This window comes from Planococcus citri, chromosome 1 (assembly GCF_950023065.1).
Source record: "Planococcus citri chromosome 1, ihPlaCitr1.1, whole genome shotgun sequence".
Lineage (NCBI taxonomy): Eukaryota > Metazoa > Arthropoda > Insecta > Hemiptera > Pseudococcidae > Planococcus > Planococcus citri.
This window is the reverse complement of record NC_088677.1, coordinates 9,457,159-9,477,446: the sequence shown is the minus strand read 5'-3', so window position 1 is coordinate 9,477,446 and position 20,288 is coordinate 9,457,159. Positions and strand designations below refer to the sequence as shown.

The following is a 20,288-nucleotide window of genomic DNA, read 5'->3' as shown; positions in this document are numbered from 1 at the left end:
TAATCCAAAATTTGGCCTTTGACAATAAAATGGAAAAGAAAATGTGGCCCTTGAAATTTTTTTGAAATTTTTCACCCCCACCCCAATTTTTAAAAAAACTTGTATTACAATGATTACATCTTTTAGAACATGTAATAGGCTATATTATTTATTATTTTGTGAAAATTTGAGTCATTTTGCCTCCATGAGGAGGAAGAGAGGGGAAGGAGGAGAAGGTGAATTGTAATTTTTTTCAATTTTTAATTTTGGGAAAAAGAAATCTTGGCTTTTTTGGAGTGTTCCTCGTGAATTTTGGGCTGCATTATTTTTATTTGGGTATAGTCGAAGAGATTGATGATGAAATTATTTTTTGAAAATATCTTTTTTTCAAAATCCAGATCTACCTTGGCTGACGTTGGAGTTTCTTTTTGAACATCCTCGAAGAATACTGAAGAATTAGCTCAAAATTTATACGATAGTGAAAAAAGCTTCGTTGACTTTACCATCGAATGGAATAGAAAGATCAAAAAACCTCCAGTATCCGACTCGCCTTCTCTCTCTAATACATTTCCCATATAATACTGCATCGGCTCGCCGGAGCTTTGATGTAGGCACATTAAACGATTTTTTCGATTTGATTCGTGTCGATTCAGACACGTGTTTTTACTCGTATATGTGGTGATTCTCGATTATAATGTACTTTTTTTCCGAAGAAGTAACAATAAAATAGGTAAGGTGAAAGTTTTTTTTTTAGTAGCCTTGGTGGTTTCCTGCGATTAAATCGCCCGCTATTGTTTACGAATATGGATTTAGCTAGTTATATATACTCGTATATGTTCGTTTACCACACATACGTACCTACTCCTCGTTCTGTTAATAAACTAGTCTACTTGTTGTACCTTTATACCTACATATCCGTATTTATGAATCGAAGACCTGATTAGCACCGGACTGGGGACTGACCAATCTTCTCGTCTAGTAAATCGTAATTGCCATATCGATATATCGACAGTCGACACTGTAGATGTCGATATCGGTCGTCGAATCTCTCAACCTGTAGCTGTGGCTTTCTGAATCGATGGAAGATTTTATTTATGAATGGAGATCGAGTCGTGTGGCGTAGTGCGGCGCTTTAAGGTACAAAACAACGATATATGAGGAACTGTATCGAGCTAATAAAATAATAAAAAAGTACCGACTCCGAGTTGCCCTGGAGCGACCAATTGTACCTAGAAAAATACCCAACTGCGGACCAAGTACCGCTAGATACGATACTGCGTTTAATAGGTGTAGGTATATATGTCGTGATATATGATCGTTGACCAGACCAGAGCATAGAGCAATGGTATATGCTGTGATGAGGTTATGAATTGTTGGCAAATGGCAAGTGGAGATTGTTGAGAGAAAGAGAGAAGCTTAATATAATTTCTTTGGCGAATACGGAGGATTGTGCCGACTGCAGTGTGCTGTGTGTGTGAGGAGGTGTAACCGACATCGACAGAAGTATTCTGCTCGCAGACCTGAGGGAATTATTTTCCATTAAGTCACGTTCGACTGGCTCGTATCGCAGGTATTTCCTGTGGTGCGTACGTACGTGCTTATTGTTTTTACGCCGACTTGATGAAAATACTCGTATATGAGCGACGAGTCTATTAATATACCGGAGATTGACGATTGCCAGTCGTGTCCGAGTCTCCAATGTAGGTAGCTCTAGCTCTCTATGCTCTACAGTTATCGTAGTGACCCCGCAAATCGAGATTTTTTGCCAAGTACCAAACCATCGAGTATGCTAGAAGCGTTTTTCTTTGCTCGAGGTGATCGTACCGTTTGGCCAATTGAGCCTGGTTGAAGCAGAGGTGTCGATAAGGTCATGGTAGAGTTTAGGAGGTTTTTTTTTTTGGGTTAGTAGTGGTATACATTTGTATACCTATATGAATTCAAAGAACCAATACGGTACAATACCTGGAAATCATTCGATTCGATTCGAATAGGTACAATGACATCTCTGACGGCAAAGTTCATTCTGTTGTTGAATCGTACATATATGTATAAGTGTTTTGTATCTTGAATCTTGATCATGATGTGTGTATTATGCTTCCTGATACTTTGTCGATGCTTCGGCTCGATCAAAAGAGATTTTTTATGTAGACGCCCTGATTGATTTATTTAAAAGAATGTTTATTATGTAAACGAGTATAAGAGCGAAGTATACGAGTATAAAAATGTACCTGTGTATACGGAAATGAATGATTAACCATTGACTAAACGACTCGTGTGTTGATTTTTTATTGTTACAGATATCCGATATCGTGGTCGGAGAAGAATCCAATGTTTCTGCCAAAGAAGCTTTGCTCAAATGGGCCCGTCGTTCGACGGCCAAGTATCCCGGAGTCAAGGTTAACGATTTTACCTCATCTTGGAGGGATGGACTTGCCTTTAATGCCATTATTCATAGGAATAGGTGAGTGTTTGAAGACTCATTACTTGTTAGATTATTATTTAGATAATTACAGTGATATGCTCACGTATGTGTAAGAAAAATTGCTTGAAGGAATTTTTGAGAAAGTTTTGAAGGGTTGGGGGCGTTTTTTTTTAAAAAAGATAAATGTGCTGGTGATTGTGTGAGGAGAGGAATGGTGTTCAAATATGGTTAGAAATTTTTTAATTTCGTTGAGGATGAGGTGTTTGTGGCCAAAGTCCGAAGTTGAATGTTTTGTTCGCAAAATGGAATTTGGTTGGATTTTTGCAGCGTAAAAATTCATTTGACTAATTCGTATCTGCAGGGTGAAAAGTTCATTCCAAATGAAGCGTTGTAGAATTCTCAAAAAGTGACCTTGCGACCTATCAAAATGGGTTAAAATTTCGCGAAGAATTCAAATATTGGGATGAAAATGAAGAGTGATATTCCAAAACTCGCTTTGTCCATTTTCACAACTTTTCAGGAGAGAGGAAAAACAGTTTCCCTTTAAATGGGTAAATTGGCTTTTTAGGCGAGTTTAGCACTTTATTTGGGTGGATTTATGATGTAGGAGTGTAGGTATACATTTCATCCACTAAATACTGCTGAAAAAAATTTCAATAAAAATGAACAAAGCGCGTTTTGGAACATTATTTTTTTTTTAATTTTTATTGAATTGGCTATTTAGGTGAGTTTAACACCTCATTTTGGTAGGTTGATGATGTAGGAATGTGAGTTAATACTTCATCTACCAGGTACCACTGAAAACCCAATTTTGATAAAAATGGACAAAGCGAGTTTTGGAATATCACTCTTCAAATGTATTTTGGGCGATTTTGAAAAATTTTTGGCTCAAAATTGGATCACGTTTTTTAGAATTTTGAAAATAGTGCGTTGCAACCTACGTTCAAACAATCTGAATGGGTTAAAATTTCGTAAAAAATTCAAATATTTCGACGAAAATGATTTTTGAATATTTTTTTGAAGAATTTTGAGTCCAAAATGGGGTCATGGTTTTTGGTATTTTTAAAAAAATATCATGTGACCTATCAAAGTGAGTTGAAAGTATTTTTCGAGCATTTTCGAAAAATTTCAGTTCAAAATTTGGTCAATTTTTAGAAATTACATATCATAATTACTTACACGAAAAATGTACTCGATTTTAGGATCAGAATTCTTAGAGCACTTTTTGCAAGTTAGGCTGTAGACTGAAAGAAGTAAACAGGTGGAGAGGGAAATAATTTTCATCGGTTTTCCTAAAATTGTATTTTTTTTCAAAAATTATTGATTTTGAATTTCAAAAAATGACTATACCTATCTTGATTTTTTTTTTAAATGACAAATTTATAAATTTTTAAAAATGTATCCGAAATCCAAAAATGAAAACCTTATTTTGACTGAAGTGCCTCGTTGAATTGCTTCCTGATCAGTGTATTGAAGTTCTCGTAGTTCTCGAAGGGCTGAGGGGGGGGTTCAAATTTCATTACGAAAATTAATTTGTTGAAAAAATAGTTTAAGAAGTCCTTCGATGTATTTTTTCAAATTTTTCAATAGTACGCAGGGTAGTCTTTTGAAATTTCTTCCCCCCCCCAAAAAATTTCGATTTTAATCTCTTTGTTTTTTATTTTTTTCTGCGTTCAAAAAAGTGGTGCCAAAAGCTTCTCAAAATTGAAAATGAAATCAATGAAATGTAAGTAGGTAATTTCAAAAAAAAAAAATCATTGCTATGTTTTCTTTGAGAAAATACTACTTTGGCCCTTGAATATGATGTCTACCGGTCCCAAAAAAGTACAAAATTCAAAAATGAGCTGAAAACGTACAAAAAAAAACATTAGAATTTTTCAAAATTTACGAAATTGTGCAGAATTTTAGAAATTAGTTCAAAGCTTTGAAATAAATAACATTCTCTTTTTCATACGAATAATAAAAATTGAAATTGAAATAGAAACTGAAGAAAATCAGATTTTTTGTTCTCACAAATTACAAATTTTCTACAGCTTTCCCAATTTTTCCGAATTTTGGGACTTGTTTTTGAAGAAGAAAAAAAAATGTTGATGATATTAACAATATTTATTTTTTTCATTCTTTTCCAACTGGTTACACTGCCTTTTCAAGCTCTGCCTTTGGCTAGAATAATTGTCAAAGTTTCAGCTTTTGTCAGAATTTCCAAAATATTGTTTCTTGTCGAAAATTACTGATAAAATGGTTCGTGTTCGTAAATAATTCCAAATGTGCCAAAAATTGCCATAAAACCTTGCCTTTTTACCACATTTTTAAAGTCTTGCTTTTAGTCAACATTTTCCAACAAAAAGTTGGTATTCACTTTTTTATCAAAAAGTTGCAAAAAAACTCTTTTTTTCGACAAAATTTTCAAAAATACTCACTTTTTCACCAAAAATGTCCAAAGTCTTGTTTTTTGCAAAAGTCTGCCAAAATTCTCGCGTTTTACCAAATTGCTGAAAAGTTTCGCTTTTTTGCATAAAAACGCTGAAATTTTCCAAAAATTTTTTTTTTGTCAAAACTTACCTATTAAAAATTGTCATTTTTTAGGTCAAAAATTCCAAAACGTCACCTTTTTTTCTAAACATTGTTCGGAAGTTTCTCTTTTTTGTTTTCCTGCCAAAAATCTCCAAAAATTCTCAGTTTTTCGTCAAAAGTTACTGAAAGTTGTGTTTTTATTTACTAAAATGTTGCTGTATTAGTTTCAATTTTTTTGATGTTTTGGAAAAAAATATCACTTTTTTGCCAATAATCTTGTTTTCTGCTAAAATCGTCAAAATTTAGTTCGAGTTTCATTATTAGATTTTAATTTGAGTATTTTATTCTTCGGTATTTTTTTTCCACATTTTCTATTGAAATGTTCTGTTTTTTGGTGATTTTTTTTCTACACTGAAATGTTTTTCTAACCTTTTGTAAATTTTTTGGTTGCTAAAATCTTCTTTTTTGTGGAAAAAAATTTGAGTACGATCCCTGCAGTATTGAGCCTCTTGTACAGTTGCCTCACCCCCCCCCCAATTTGAGAAATTTTTTTTTTTAAAAAACATTAGAAAGCAGATGAATTTTTGTAAATTTTTGCTTTAGAATTTCTCGAAATAACTTCCTCTTTAAAAATCTCGTATCAAAATGAATTTTTCAAAGTTTTTTATTGCAACAATTTATCTTAGAATGAAATGATCCCTCGTATTTTTTTCTATATCTCAATGTAAATTTTTCAATTAGTGGTTTTAAAAAGAAGATTGTACAGCATTGCGTTGTCGAGCAATAGAGAGTTCGTTTATGGGCTGTGAGGAGGGAGAGGGAGGTTCTGTCGCAGAAACTGGAAATGAAAAAAATTTTCCTGGTTTGTTGATTTTTTTTTCAACTTGAAGTTCCCTACACAAAGACTAATAAAGTTTCATTTTGAAAAGAACAATTCAAAGTGATTCTGACGTAGAAATTGAAATTTTTTGTAAATTTTTTACTTATTTTTATTTCATTTGTTCGCTTATTTCAACTTGAAGAGGATTTATGCAGTAGTTTCAATATTGTTTGAGATACCAGGGGAGATTTTCTCTCGAAAAGAAGGCTATTTAAAAGAATTTCGATGAAGGAAATTTTGAATCCTGTAGACGATTTTTGGGCTTCTTGTCATGACTTAATTGTCAGTTGAAGGGCTTAAATTCCTAGATACCAACGACTTGAGAGAATGGTTGCAAAAAGAAGTTCCAAAAAAAAACTTTCATTCGAACGTTAGGTTGCAATTTTTATATTCATTGTGATACGTTTAGCTTTCACCTTGGAAATACAGCTTTGAGCTTTTCTAATATCAATCACTAATTTCGAATCTTCTGCTTATTGTTTGTGTAACCTCGTAAACAGATTTGCTTCAAGTTCTGGCAATCTTAAGATACGAGCCTTCGAAGCTTGGCAGCTTCTTTCTTTACAGAAATTTCGTGAAAATTACGAAGTACGTCACCCCCTTGCCTTGCTTCTCCTCCCTTACATGTTTCCAAAAATGAACCAACTTGCAAAAATTATAAGTTCAAAATTGAAATAATCTCTATTAATTAAGTATCAATCATTTGGAAGCAAATATTCCAAATGTTGATTATTTTTACTTATACCTATTCATTCAGTCTATGTACCTACTGAATTGTGAAAAAACATGTAAGTAGGAACTGACTGAGTATTAGCCATAAAGGAAACCCAACGTTAACCTTGGGCGAGTTTTGGCAACTTTGAAAAAAATAAAAAGAACTAAAGAAGTACATGTATTATATTATACCGCTGCAGCGTACCTACGATAATAAGTAAAATATAATTATGATTTATGGAGATTTAATTTAACGGTGTATGAACGTGTGTAAATGTGCATGCAGCTGGGTCTTATATGTGGTATAGGTTCGAATTAGATACTCATAAGGTAGCTTAAGCCGGAGTTAGAGCTGGGGACAGAAGTGAGGATGAGGGGAATAGATCACAGGAGACGTGGTCGAAAGCACGACACCACACACGTGTAACCGGTTAGCATTAACTAGTAGTATAATATTATTTGAACGAAGTGACAAAATACGAATAGGAAAGAGAGGAAGGGGTAATTAGTTTACAAATTATATATGTACCTATTTCTATGTATGTAAAATTTAAAATGCAATTTTGCTCTATTTTTGTATATTACAGGCCGGACTTGGTAGACTGGAGGGAACTTCGATCGAGAGTCGTTCGCGATAGATTGGAACACGCTTTTCACACCGCCGAAAGAGAATACGGTGTTACCCGTTTGCTGGATCCCGAAGGTAAAATGCGCAATTTTTCACTAATTTTTGACTCGCACTTCGCAGCAGTCACACATGGAGGAAACCACGAAACTTGGTGGAGGACGATGCATAATATTTAAAAATTCAAAACGGATGTTACGTTTAATTGTTGTGTGTTTTTTTTTTTTGCGGATTTTCGTACATAAAATACGTTTGTGTGAGTTGCGGTAGCGTAACGAAACTCTATTGTGATGGCAATTAATGGCGAATTTTAACGCCAAGTTATCCTCATGTGTGTACTGGATGTTCGAGTGTGCCAAGAAGGTGACGATCGAATGATAATAATTTGTACGATTTGTTGTGGTTTTTTGCAGATGTCGATACGCATGAAATCGACGAGAAGTCAATTATTACGTATATCTCTTCGCTATACGATGTGTTCCCCGAACCACCTCCTGTTCATCCGTTATACGAATCGGTAAGTGGAGGGTAAATTTATGGACAGGTTGTCTGAAGAAATTCGAATTATCAATCTGGGGTATGTGAGCACTGAGCAGTGAGCACTCAAGACTCTCAAGTTGCTGATTAGCTCACAACAAATTTTTTTGAAGGGTAAATGGAGGAGAGAAGGGGCTTCTGAGGGCATCATAATTTCAAATTTTAGTCTTTCTCTAATTTGGACACCTAAAGACTGCACCTGATAATAATTGAAGCTTTGAAAATTAATCTTTTACGTTGACTCTCTGTTTCGCAGAAATATTCCGAAAGTATCGAAGAAGTTAATATGGAAATGACACGAGAACAAACGATACACGAAGAAAAGAAAAGGTACGACGAGTATATCTATCTGACTTGAGATATTTTGACAGATGATGATGATGATTTATAACAATCGAAGCTTTTTGAAATGACCTGTTAATCGAATTGTGTGTGTGTGTTTTTTTTGTACGTATTATTTAGATCGGACAGATTGCAAAGACTGGCCGACAAAGTCCACCGTGAAATCAAACGTATCGATATTCAAATGGAAGATACGGAATCGAAGATCAAAGAAGAAAGTCGCAGATTAGAACGTCTGCATCCGTTAGACGCGAAACACAACATCGAATTACTCGAACAAGAGTTAAGAATCACCGAGGAAAATATCCAGTCGTTATTCACAGACGTTCAAACCCTCCACGAAGGAAGATATCCGCAAGCTTCTGATTTAAATAAAAGGTAAGCAGGTTTGAACGTTTAATGAAGGGGGGGGGGATTTCACTTATAGAGTGTAAATTGGATGTTGGTCTATTCAAATTCCCTTTTGCCCAAAGTTTTAGTTTAAAATTAATTTCTTCTCCTTTTTTTTCTCTGAAATGTTCCAAGAGAGGACTATTTTTGAAAATTTTTGCAATAAATCTCTGAGCCTGAGGTTTTCTGAGGTGGAGAAAAAATTGCTCATGTTCAAATCTGATGTTAAGTACATCAGGAAATTAAATTGTATCTGAGATCTGGTTACGTAGATCTTGATCTCATCACATCTGCGATTTTCCTGACCCTGACTAATAAAATCATAACTTCCTCAGGAGAAAGTGATCAGATTTCATCAGATCAGGTCTTGAGCTTTTTTGTACTAAATTTAATCTAACTACCCGATCAGATCTATTAATTTTCTGATGAGATCATCTGAGGCCCATTCAAAGTCCTCCCCCTCCTCCACTTTTAATTTTGAGATGGATTTTTTTCCACTTTTTCTTTTGAATTCCAAGAAAGGGTCATTTTTGAGAATTTTCCTAATACCTACTTAAATCTCAATGTTTGAAGTTTCATTAGGAGAAAAAAATTGCTCATGATCAAGTTTTAGATCAGGTAATTCATTGAATCTGATTGAGATCTGATGCAAATCTTATCTTATCTGCAATTTTCCTGGCTGATAAAATCATAACTTACTCAGGAGAAAGTGATCAGATCTAATCAGATCAGATCTTAACATTTTCTGTCAATATCTGAGTACATCATTTGATCAAACGAGATGAACTTATTTGATGAAATTGATCTGATCAGATGATTCACCATCCTCGAATAGACGTGAGTCGATCTTATCGCACCTGCTCTTTTCTAGACTAATAAAATCATATCTACTACTCTGGCAAAAGTCGTAAATCTCATCAGATTCGATTAGATTAGATTTGTACTTTTTTTAAATCCAATTTTATGATCAGAAAAATAACCTTCTGATCGGATCAGAAAAATACCCTTCTGATCAGATCAAATCAGAAAAATAACCTTCTGATCGGATCAGAAAAATATCCTTCTGATCGGATCAGAAAAATAACCTTCTGATCGGATCAGAAAAATAACCTTCTGATCGGATCAGAAAAATAACCTTCTGATCGGATCAGAATAATAACCTTATTAAGAGCAGATCTGATCAGATTTGATCAGAAATCAGATCTCGATATTTTTTAGATCTGATTTGAGTTGACTAGGTTTGAAATTAAATGAACAGATCTGATTAGATTCGCGCTCATCTAAACTGATAAAATCATATCAATCATAGCAGAATGGATCAGAGCAGATCTGATCGATTGGTTTTGATGATATGAGATTTAATGAGACTTATTTAATCAGACGAGACCTGATCAGATAGAATAATTTTCTGATTGCATCAGAAAATCAACTATATCGTGCTTTTGATTTCAGCTGATCTGATCTGATGAAATCAAATCTGCCCTTGGAAAAGTGATCAGGTTTGATAGAACAAATTTTGATGAGATTTAGACCTCATAAGACTTACTGTATTTGATTTGACAAGATCGGTTTAGATCGAATTTGTATCCTGATCGGATCAGAAAACTAACTGTATCAGAAGTCTGATTTGAGCTCATCTGATCAGATAAAATCTTATCTGCCCTGTGAAGAGTGATCAGGTCTGATCGAATCAATTTTGATATCAGATCGAATAATTTTCTGATTGGATCAGAAAATCAACTGTATTGAACGTTTGATTTGATCTGATCTGATCAGATGAAATCAAATCTGCCCTTGGAAAAGTGATCAGGTTTGATGGAATCAATTTTGATGAGATTTAGACCTCATAAGACTTACTGTATTTGATTTGGCAAGACCTGTTCAGATCGGATCAGAAAACTCAGACGTCTGATTTGAGCTTATCTGATCAGATAAAATCTAATCTGCCCTGTGAAGAGTGAACCAGCCTGATCAAATCAGTTTTGATGAGATGAGACTCGATGATATTTATTTGATCTGACGATACTCGATCAGATCGGATCATTTTCTGATCAGATCAGAAATTTAACTATAATAGGTATCTAACGTTTGATTTGAGCTCATATTATGATCTGATAAAATCAAATCTGCCCGGTCTGATCGAATCAGTTTTGATGAGTTGAGACTTGATGAAACTCATTTGATCAAACGAGATCTGATCAGATCGAATTATTTTCTGATCAGATCAGAAAAAAATCAACTGTATCTGACGTCTGATTAAAGCTTATCTGATGCGATAAAATCAAATCTGCTCTGGGAAAAGTGATCATGTCTCATCGGATCCAATTACTCGAACCTGATCAGATCAGGAAATTATCTGTATGAGAGCAGATCTGAGTAAATCTTATCTGATCAGTTCTGCCTTTACCTGAACAGATAAAATTTATCTGCTCAAAGTGATCTAATGTGATCGGATGCATGATCTGATTTCGTCTGTTTGATCAAATCTGATGAGTCTTCTCTGGACCTATCTGATCAGATCAGATATGGACATTTTCTGAATCCAATTTGATCTACTAATTATACCAGATGGGATTGAATCATTTCCCCCTTGGATCAGTTGAATGTTTTTCGTTGCTTTCAATGAGTTTCAATTTTGACTTTGAATTTTTTTTTCGATTTTTCAGAGTGGAGAAATTACACCAACGTTGGTTATCGTTGCGGTCATTACTACACTCCAGACTGATAGCTCCGTTGTCGTCGTTATCATTCCCATATGTCGAAGAACACACCGTCACGAGGCAGACGCGTACCATTTTAGAGACACGTTTAATGGACACTAGTCCTTACTTCAAGAATTTACAAGAATGCATAGAATGGTGTTCGAGGAAATTGGTGAGTACCTAGTTTTGCATAGATTGTCTATGAGATTTGACGTAATAAATTCCAATGGAAGGGAGGGGCAAATAATCATTATGCAATACCTTACGTACTTTGTTTGTGGTCATCGTGTAGTAAGATCTCTAGGTATGTTTCGTAAAAAAAAAAATCGTAAATTTCGCAGAATTACAATTTAAATAAAACCGTGAAGTCATGAAAATTATGTACTGTGTCGTAAAACGAATATCGTGAAATTTATTTTACTCATCGAAATATTCCAATTGTCGTAAATCTTTGTACGAGTAGTCTGTCGTGAAAATTTACAGGAAATTGCGAAAGAGCAAAAAATTTAGAAAATTGATAAGTGTAAAATACTCGTAAATTGAACGATGTTTTATCTTTCAGAAACAAATCCAAGAAGCCGACTACGGATCTGACTTGCCAGGCGTCCAAGCCGAATTAAATTCTCACCTACGCGAACACAACAGCATCGAACAGTTCCACGCTAGATGCGAACAATGTATAAATGCCAAAGTAAGCTTTGACATCATTCATCATCGACCTTCTTAAGCCTTTGTCACGATACCAATCTTATACGTATGTGCTTAATTTACTCGTTCCATTTTCAGAATAATTTCCACGGAGACGAACTCGCAGTGTACACTCAGCACCTTAATACTTTACAAAAGCTGTACACCGAGTTGCTGTCTACCTCTAGCAAACGATTATCAGATTTGGAAACCCTGTTGGATTTCCTGCAATCGGTGTCCAATCATCTAGTATGGTTGAACGAAAAAGAAGAAATCGAATTGACTCGTGATTGGAGCGATAGAGATCTTAATCTGGTCAGCGTACAACAGTATTATAAGGTAAGTTGCGTTTTAGTATAATGGATTTTTCTGACAAATTGTCATGATTTTTTATGCCTACCTACTTATATTTGAGTATTAAGTCGACCGATTTGTATGGTAAGTGGTTCGAATAAATTTGTGTGGTTTATTTTTTCGAGCTGACGCTGGGAAGTGGACATAAAGTACGTTTAGTGATGTGGATTTTTTCCGAATTGTTTACGTTGAAATGTTGATAGCCTTTTGAATGCTGCTGAATGTGTCTCTTTTTATGACAAGAGATTAACGTTGGCTTGTATTTTGGCGTCTATATTTTGTTGTTATTTTTTTGTCTTGACTATTTTTTATGTGGAGGTGTTGAATTATCTTAGTTGATGGCCTATGGCTTACATATATTCTTGTGTGATGGGACAGAGGAGTAGTTGGAGGAGGGAGGGGGAGGGGGATTTGGTTTTTATGATTTCTTTATTCTAGAAAATCGAATTTTTTTGAGGAATATCGGTCACGTTATTACATCCTCCTGCTCCCCTAAATTCAAAAACAGTTTTCTGCCTCCTTTGAATTTTGAGTTTTGAAAGACTCGATTTTGAGAGATTTTTGAACAATTTTTTTCATCTGGTGTCATCGTTAGAAGTAGATAAACTAAACTTTGTAGTTGAAGGTGGGGAGGGGTTGACTTTTTTTTAATGATTATGTGAGGAGGGAAGCTAGGCCATGCCTGAGCAGATATGATTCATGATGTATGCTGACTTGGACAAAACAAATTATACCTACTCAGGGAAAAGTGATCAGATCTGTTGATACTTGTTTGGAACTGGTTCATTGGGTCTGATCAGACTGATTTTGGACTTGTTTAATCAGATGATTGAATTAGATTAGTAATCAGATCTGGACATTTTTGGCAATCAGTTTGATCTGAGATCAGATCTAATGAAATTTCAATGAGAGTAGGTCAGAAAATTGACTATCTGAGCAAATCTGAACAGATTAAATCTTATCTGCTTAGGAAAAATGATCAGACTGGTTTTGACTTGCTTGATCAGATCTGATCAGAACTGCTCAGAGCTCTTTAGATCAGTTCAATTGTATTTGATTAGTTTTGAGGAGATATGCTTGATGAGATTCAAGGAGATCTGCTGCAACTGGAATCAGAACTCAAAAATCGATTAATTTTTTACATAACTTATTTTGGATCGATCGATTTTGATTGTACATAAAAAGTGATCAATCTTTTCAAGTTCATTTTTGCTTGTGCTGAACAAAAAATTGACCAAAATTTTCTTTTTACGTAAAATCCATAATTAATCGATCGATTTTTCGGTTTTCGATTTGATTGGTTTTCTCACATTCGTTTTTATTTTATTTGGAAGAAAATTACCAAAATTGTGTTGTTTGTTAAAATCAATAATATGTTTGTTCGATCGATTTTTGATTTCGATTTTGATCGTAAGTACTAAGTAGTGATCGATCTTCTCAAATTAGTTTTTGTTGTGTTGAGAAAAACTGACCAAAATTGAGTCGTTTGTTGAAATCGATATTTTTATTCGATCGATTTTCGATTTCGATTATCTGAAGTGATCGATCATTCCAAATTTGTTCATTGATTATGAAATTAGACATTTTTTTAAAAAACAAATCGATATTTTTGATCGATCAATTTTCGATTTTGATTTCGATCGGAGAGAGTAATCGATCTTCTTAAATTCGTTTTTGTTTTGTTTGAGAAAAATTGTCCAAAATTGTCTTTTCATGTCAAAAATCGATATTTTTGATCGATCGATTTTCGATTTTGATATCAATTGTAAGGAGTAATCGATCTTCTCAAATTCGTTTTTATTTTAGAAAAATCGTCAAATTGTTCAAAATAGTCTTTTCATGTTAAAAATCGATATTTTTGATAGATCGATTTTCGATTTCGATATCGATTGTAAGGAGCAATCGATCTTCTAAAATTCGTTTTTATTTTGATTGAAAAAAAATCGTTAAATTGTCCAAAATTATCTTTTCATGTTGAAAATCGATATTTTTGATCGATCGATTTTCGATTTTAATTTCGATCATAAGGAGTAATCGAAGTTCTCAAATTTGTTTTTGTTTTGTTTGAGAAAAATTATCCAGAATTGTCTTTTCATGTCAAAAATCGATATTTTTGATCGATCGATTTTCGATCTCGATATCGATTGTAAGGAGTAATCGATCTTCTCAAATTCGTTTTTATTTTGTTCGAGAAAAATCGTTAATTTGTTCAAAAGTGTCTTTTCAGGTCAAAAATCGATATTTTTGATCGATCGATTTTCGATTGCAATATCGATTGTGAGGATGATTGATCTTTTCAAACTTGTTCTTTGTTTGAGAAAAATTGATCATAATATTACTAATTAGGCTGGTTTATCTAAAAAGAAATCGATATTTTTGATCGATCGGTTTTCGATTTCGATTATAAGAAGAAATCGATCTTTTCAAATTCGTTTTTGATTTGTTTGAGAAAAATTGTCCAAAATTGTCTTTCCATGTCAAAAATCGATATTTTTGATCGATCGATTTTCGATTTCAATATCGACTATAAGAAATGATCGATCTTTTTAAATTTGTTCTTTGTTTGAGAAAAATTGATCATAATTGGACAGGTTTTTTTTTTGAAACAAATCGATATTTTTGATCGATTGATTTTCGATTTCGATTTTAATTATAAAAAGTAATCGATCTTCTCAAATTCGTTTTCATTTTTCTAGAAAAAATTACAAAAATTATCGTTTTATGTAAAGTTGATACTTTTGATTGATTGATTTTCGATTTCGTTCGCTGGGGTTGATTGAATCAATATGTTCAAACATGTTTGAATCTGTTTTATTGGAATTGATTAAACCTGCTCAAACCTACCTAAACCGGTTTTGTGAGACCTGATTAGATCAGCTCAATTTGGTTTGAACCTGTTCCTGTTTAATCACATCTGAACAAACATTTTAGATTAGATCTGTTGAGATTTGTTTGATTTAATGTGACATTCTCCGGGTCTAATTTAATCTGACCAATTCGAATCCGATTCATCAGAATAGTTTGATCTAATCAAATCTGATCAGATGCGATTTTTTTCGCTAGGAGGCTTGCTTTCAAGCTTATCACGCTTTTGTCTACCTCAATTATTTAATATTATTCTAATCACTCGTTTTGTTTTTGGCAGAACTTAATGACGGAGCTAGAAAAACGCGAAATCCAATTCCACGCGATGCAAGATCGTGGAGAATCGTTACTTTTGCAGCATCATCCGGCTTCGAAGACTATCGACTCGTACATGTCAGCCATGAATAACCAATGGTCGTGGATCCTCGAACTGATCCAAGCCTTGGAAACACATCTGAAACACTCGTCGTACTACCAACAATTCTACAAAGATGTGCGAGAGGCCGAAAATTGGCTCAATAAGTAAGAATACCCTCATTTCCCCCTCTGTTTGAATACTCAATTTATAAATTACGATGCTGACTCACGTGTGTTTTTTTTGTCGCCGCAGACGAGACGAATTGCTCAACTCTACTTATAGCCAGTCCGACTTCACCTTGGATGAAGGAGAACGACTTTTGAAAGGTATGCAAGAACTTCGCGAAGAGCTCAACTCGTACAGTGAAGTGGTGCAAAATCTGGCCGAACGTGCTCAAAATGTTGTACCTTTGAAACAACGCCGTCAACCCGTTACCCGACCTATACCGATACTTGCTGTTTGTAATTATAAACAAAATAACGTAAGTTCTAGACCAATATAAGTATGCGAATTTCTGCTTTTCTTTTTGACTGGAAATGATACGATGAAATTTTCATCCTCAGGTACATATTCAAAAAGGCGACCAATGGGTATTACACGATAATTCGGGACGTATCAAGTGGAGAGTATCGAGCGGAGCTAGTAACTCGGATTGCAATATACCAGGAGTCGTGTTCTTGATACCACCTCCGGATAAAGAAGCTTTAGAAGCTATCGAAAGACTCAAACGTCAATTCGAACGATCGATCGCGTTATGGCAACGTAAACAACTACGTATGAGACAGAATATGATTTTCTCAACGATCAAAGTCGTTCGTAGTTGGGATCTGGCTCAAGTAAGTTGACGATTACTGAACCCCGAGGAGGGTCTGTGTTCGAGGGAAATGATTTAAACTATTGTTTTTTGATGCAGTTCTTGGCTATGGGAGCTGATCAAAGGAACGCTATTCGTAAAGCGTTGAACGAAGATGCCGCCAAGTTACTCGAAGAAGGCGATCCGGCTGATCCGCAGCTCAGAAGATTGAGACGCGAAATGGACGAAGTGAATAGATTATTCGATGAATTCGAAAGACGTGCCAGAGAAGATGGTGAGTGACGAAGATACTGATTCTACGAGTATGATTGGGTGACTGATTGATGGTGATTTTTTTAAAATGTGCAATGTTGTTGTTGTTGTTGCGCAGAGGAAAATCGTAACGCTACCAGGATATTCAACGATAAAGTTGCTCTGCTACAAGCTGCCTTGGATGAAGCGGAACATACGCTTAATACGAAATTAAATTCGCCTATTCCGAGGGATGTTGATAGTTTGGAGCATCTGGTTATTCAACATAGAGATTTCGAAACCAGGCTTAAGGTAAAATTATAAAATACGAGTAGTTTGCTGAATTCAGAATCATTAGATTTATTCTTTACCTCGAATATGTTATTTTTACAGGCTTTGAGCTCAGACATGGACACCGTCCAAGACGCATTCAAAGCAATTACACGAAAAACGCCGGCCATCCAATCGAAAATGGACAGAGTATCGAATCAATGGAACAACTTATGGAATTTATCTCATTTATACGTAGAAAGGTGCATTTTTTGGCTAAACTCTCGCCCTCTCTATGGGGTTTCAATATTCTACGAGTCGAATAATTAATAACACTGGAATATTTTCTATGCTCACAGGTTGAAATGCGTAGAGGTCGTATTAAGCGGCGTAAACGAAATGAACCACGTATTGTCCGATTTCGAAATAAAATTAGCTTCGTACGGTGAAATGCCTTCGGAATTAGAAGCTCTAAAAGCTGTAAGTGTTATGCAGATTTCAGCTCTTTCGACAAAATTTAAGTACTGTATAATGGATTAAATTTGTTCATTTTGTGTGTGGTGATTGCGCAGGTTCATAAGGATTTATTAACGTTACAAAATAACGTAACGATGCAACAATCGGTTATGGATCAGCTGATGGAAGATGGCCGAAATGCCAGACGTCTGGTCGAGAAATCACGCCACCATATTCATCATGGAGGTCCTCATCACGATCTGGATCGCCTGGATACCGAATTAAATAGACTTACTACTCGTTGGAATAATATTTGCAGTCAGCTAGTCGATAGGTAAGTTGGAAAATGAATAATTATTTCTGCGAAGTTTATTCTGTTTGATTATAAAGTTTATTTGTGAAAGAAAATCATTACCTAATTTGAGGCACTAGAACTAACTTACATCTTGACTCGAATAGTTGCCAATTTTTTGGTCGTTTTGAGATGCCACCTCCCTCCCTTTTCTCTGAATCGGTCGTGACTCACCAAGAGTTTGGATTTGGAGCAATCTCAAATAATGGAAAACTGTTGATGAGGGACCAAAAAATTTTAAGAGTGCCTAGTGCTGAATTTTGTAGTTGTGAGTTTTTCCAAAAATTTGGGCACAACTTATGAAATGAGGTTTAAATTTTCATAAATTCGCGCGCTGAAATCCAAGAAATGAAATCCAGCTTTTAAAATTTTGGTTGACTGTGTATTTTTTTCAATGGTACCTACTTAAATTTTTTAAAATTTTGATCAGCATTTTCCCTCCCTAGTCCCTTTGGACAGCTACAATGGAAAGTGGTTTCTGAGGAGCTGGAAAAAATTGGAAATATTCCAAGTTATAAATATAAAATTGAGGATATTGAAATCTGATCATTTCTGCTCAGACCGGTTTGGAGACGTTTAGTAGGATAAGATCAAACCTTAGAGGAAGGAGGGGGGAATGATTGGATCTGATAAGGTCTAATCAGATGTGGTCAGATTCAATCAGGTCTCCTTTATTGGGTTTGATCAGTTGTGAACACATCTTACTTGGATCTACAGAATGTACTGATCTGATCAATCTGGTCTAATCAGATCCATTCAGATCTGGTTAAATCCAAACCGGTCTCCCTCGTTGGATCTAATCAAGCATGAACAGCTTTAACGCCATAAATATTTTAATCTGTCCCTATCTGATCAGTACGCAATCAGTCAATTCTGTTCTGATCCTATCATTTCCCCTGGGGTTTTCATACCTATCTAGTCAGATCTGATGAAATCCACTCAAACCGGTGGAAAGTGGATTTATTCTGAGTATTTGATCAGATGTAAATTTTATCAGAATTGCTTTAAACTATTTTAGACCACTTTAATGCGATTTAATCAGCTTGATTAAACACATGAAGTTATTTAGATTAGTTTTATCAGATATGGGAAGATATATTTAATCAGATTTCATTTGGTCTGCTCAATCCTATTTTGACAAGATTGATCGAATCTGATCTGATCAAACCGGTTTCATTTGAGTGGTTCAGACTCAATTTGACCAAGTTGGTCAAATCTGATTAGATCTGCATAAATGAGCTGAGATGGGTTTTAGTCAGATCTGATGAGCAGGCATGTTAGTTCAACTGGATCTTTTGATCTGATGCGATTAGATTTGTTCAAACCGGTTCAAAGCACTTAGAATAAATGAGCTCAAATTTGTTTGATCAGATTTATGCGGATGTATTTAATTTGATTAAATTGAATATGCTCAAAAAACCAGTTTGATTGAAACTGATCAGACCAGTTTAGAACACGTTTGGGTAGATTTGATCAGACATATTTTTTTACCTAATACATACTTGATCAGAACTGATTGGATATGCTTGAGTTTAGAGTACATACTTAGTTTAATCAGACTTGAGTAGACATTTTTAATAAGATTGCTTAAACATGTTTGGAGAGATTTAATTGTATTTGATTAGATCTAATCAAATCTGTTCAGCCCAATTTGATTAGACATGTTGAAATTTGTGTGGACCAGTTTGATCAAATCTGAGCAAATATTTATAACTTTACATGGGTTTAGTTAGATTTTCTGAAACTAGCACAGAATGGTTTGATTGAACCTGATCAAACCTATTTACAACATGTTTGATAGGATTTGATGAGACCAGTTTAGAACAGCGTGATGAGATCTGATTCAATTTGCTTGAATCTGTGTGGATTGGTTTGATTAGTTTTCAGCAGATCTGCTGAAATATGTTTAGCTGGTTTGATTGAATTTGATTACATTTCTTTAGATCCTTTAAAATCTGTTCAGACCGGTTTGATCAGATGTGATTTTTGCTCAAACCAGTTTCAACCCAGTTTGATTTGATATGTTACAATTTGTTTAGACAGGTCTCATCAGATCTGATCAGACCTGAGCAAATACATAAATATTCATCTCAGGTTTAATTACAATAGATCTTCTCAAACTGGTTCAGACTGGTATGGTTCAATCTGATCAAACCTGTTTACATGTTTAGATTGTGTTTGATAGGATTTGATGAAACTTGTTTAGAAAACTGTTATTACTCAGATACGATTAGATCTACTGAAACTGGTTTGAACCAGTTTGATTAGATAAGCTAAAAATTTGTTTAAACTTGTTTGAGCAGATTGTGTTTTTTTCCTGATTTTTAGCAGATTGGATTAAACTAGTATTAATAAGATGTGCTCAAACTTGCTCAAACCAGTTTGATTGAATATGTTAAAATTTGTTTAGACAGATCTAATCAGATCAGAGCAAATATATTTGCCCATGGTTTAATTAAATCTTTCCAAACAGGTTCTGACTGGTCTGATTTAATCTGATAAAACCTGTTCAGACTGGTTTGATCCAATTTGATGAAACCAGTGTAGACCATGTTTGATAGGATTTGATGAAACTTGTTAAGAAAACTGTTATCAGATATGATTAGATGTACTGAAACCAGTTCAAACCAGTTTGATTAGATAAACTCAAATTTGCTCAAACAAGTTTGAGCAGACCTTTTTTTAAATCAGATTTTAGCAGATTTGATTAGACTGGTATTAATAAGACCTACTCAAGCTTGTTTGAACCAGTTTGATTGGATATGTTGAAATTTATTTAAACAGATCTGATCAGAT

At 34.5% G+C, this 20,288-nt stretch overlaps 1 protein-coding gene across 18 annotated transcripts in view; it reads left to right on the top strand.

Moving 5' to 3' along the window:
* The window catches only part of shot (dystonin-like protein short stop), a 301,090-nt gene that overhangs the window by 197,915 nt on the left and 82,887 nt on the right, over nucleotides 1–20,288 (top strand). For all 18 annotated transcript variants that reach the window (XM_065366458.1, XM_065366399.1, XM_065366419.1 and 15 more), the window contains 16 exons: nucleotides 2,277–2,440; nucleotides 7,097–7,212; nucleotides 7,548–7,651; nucleotides 7,928–8,001; nucleotides 8,134–8,391; nucleotides 11,070–11,277; nucleotides 11,668–11,796; nucleotides 11,892–12,131; nucleotides 15,292–15,533; nucleotides 15,622–15,850; nucleotides 15,933–16,205; nucleotides 16,283–16,457; nucleotides 16,554–16,726; nucleotides 16,808–16,947; nucleotides 17,044–17,164; nucleotides 17,257–17,474. In XM_065366458.1, coding sequence (XP_065222530.1) covers nucleotides 2,277–2,440; nucleotides 7,097–7,212; nucleotides 7,548–7,651; nucleotides 7,928–8,001; nucleotides 8,134–8,391; nucleotides 11,070–11,277; nucleotides 11,668–11,796; nucleotides 11,892–12,131; nucleotides 15,292–15,533; nucleotides 15,622–15,850; nucleotides 15,933–16,205; nucleotides 16,283–16,457; nucleotides 16,554–16,726; nucleotides 16,808–16,947; nucleotides 17,044–17,164; nucleotides 17,257–17,474 — 2,864 coding nt within the window. The remainder of the gene's footprint in view (nucleotides 1–2,276; nucleotides 2,441–7,096; nucleotides 7,213–7,547; nucleotides 7,652–7,927; nucleotides 8,002–8,133; nucleotides 8,392–11,069; nucleotides 11,278–11,667; nucleotides 11,797–11,891; nucleotides 12,132–15,291; nucleotides 15,534–15,621; nucleotides 15,851–15,932; nucleotides 16,206–16,282; nucleotides 16,458–16,553; nucleotides 16,727–16,807; nucleotides 16,948–17,043; nucleotides 17,165–17,256; nucleotides 17,475–20,288) is intronic.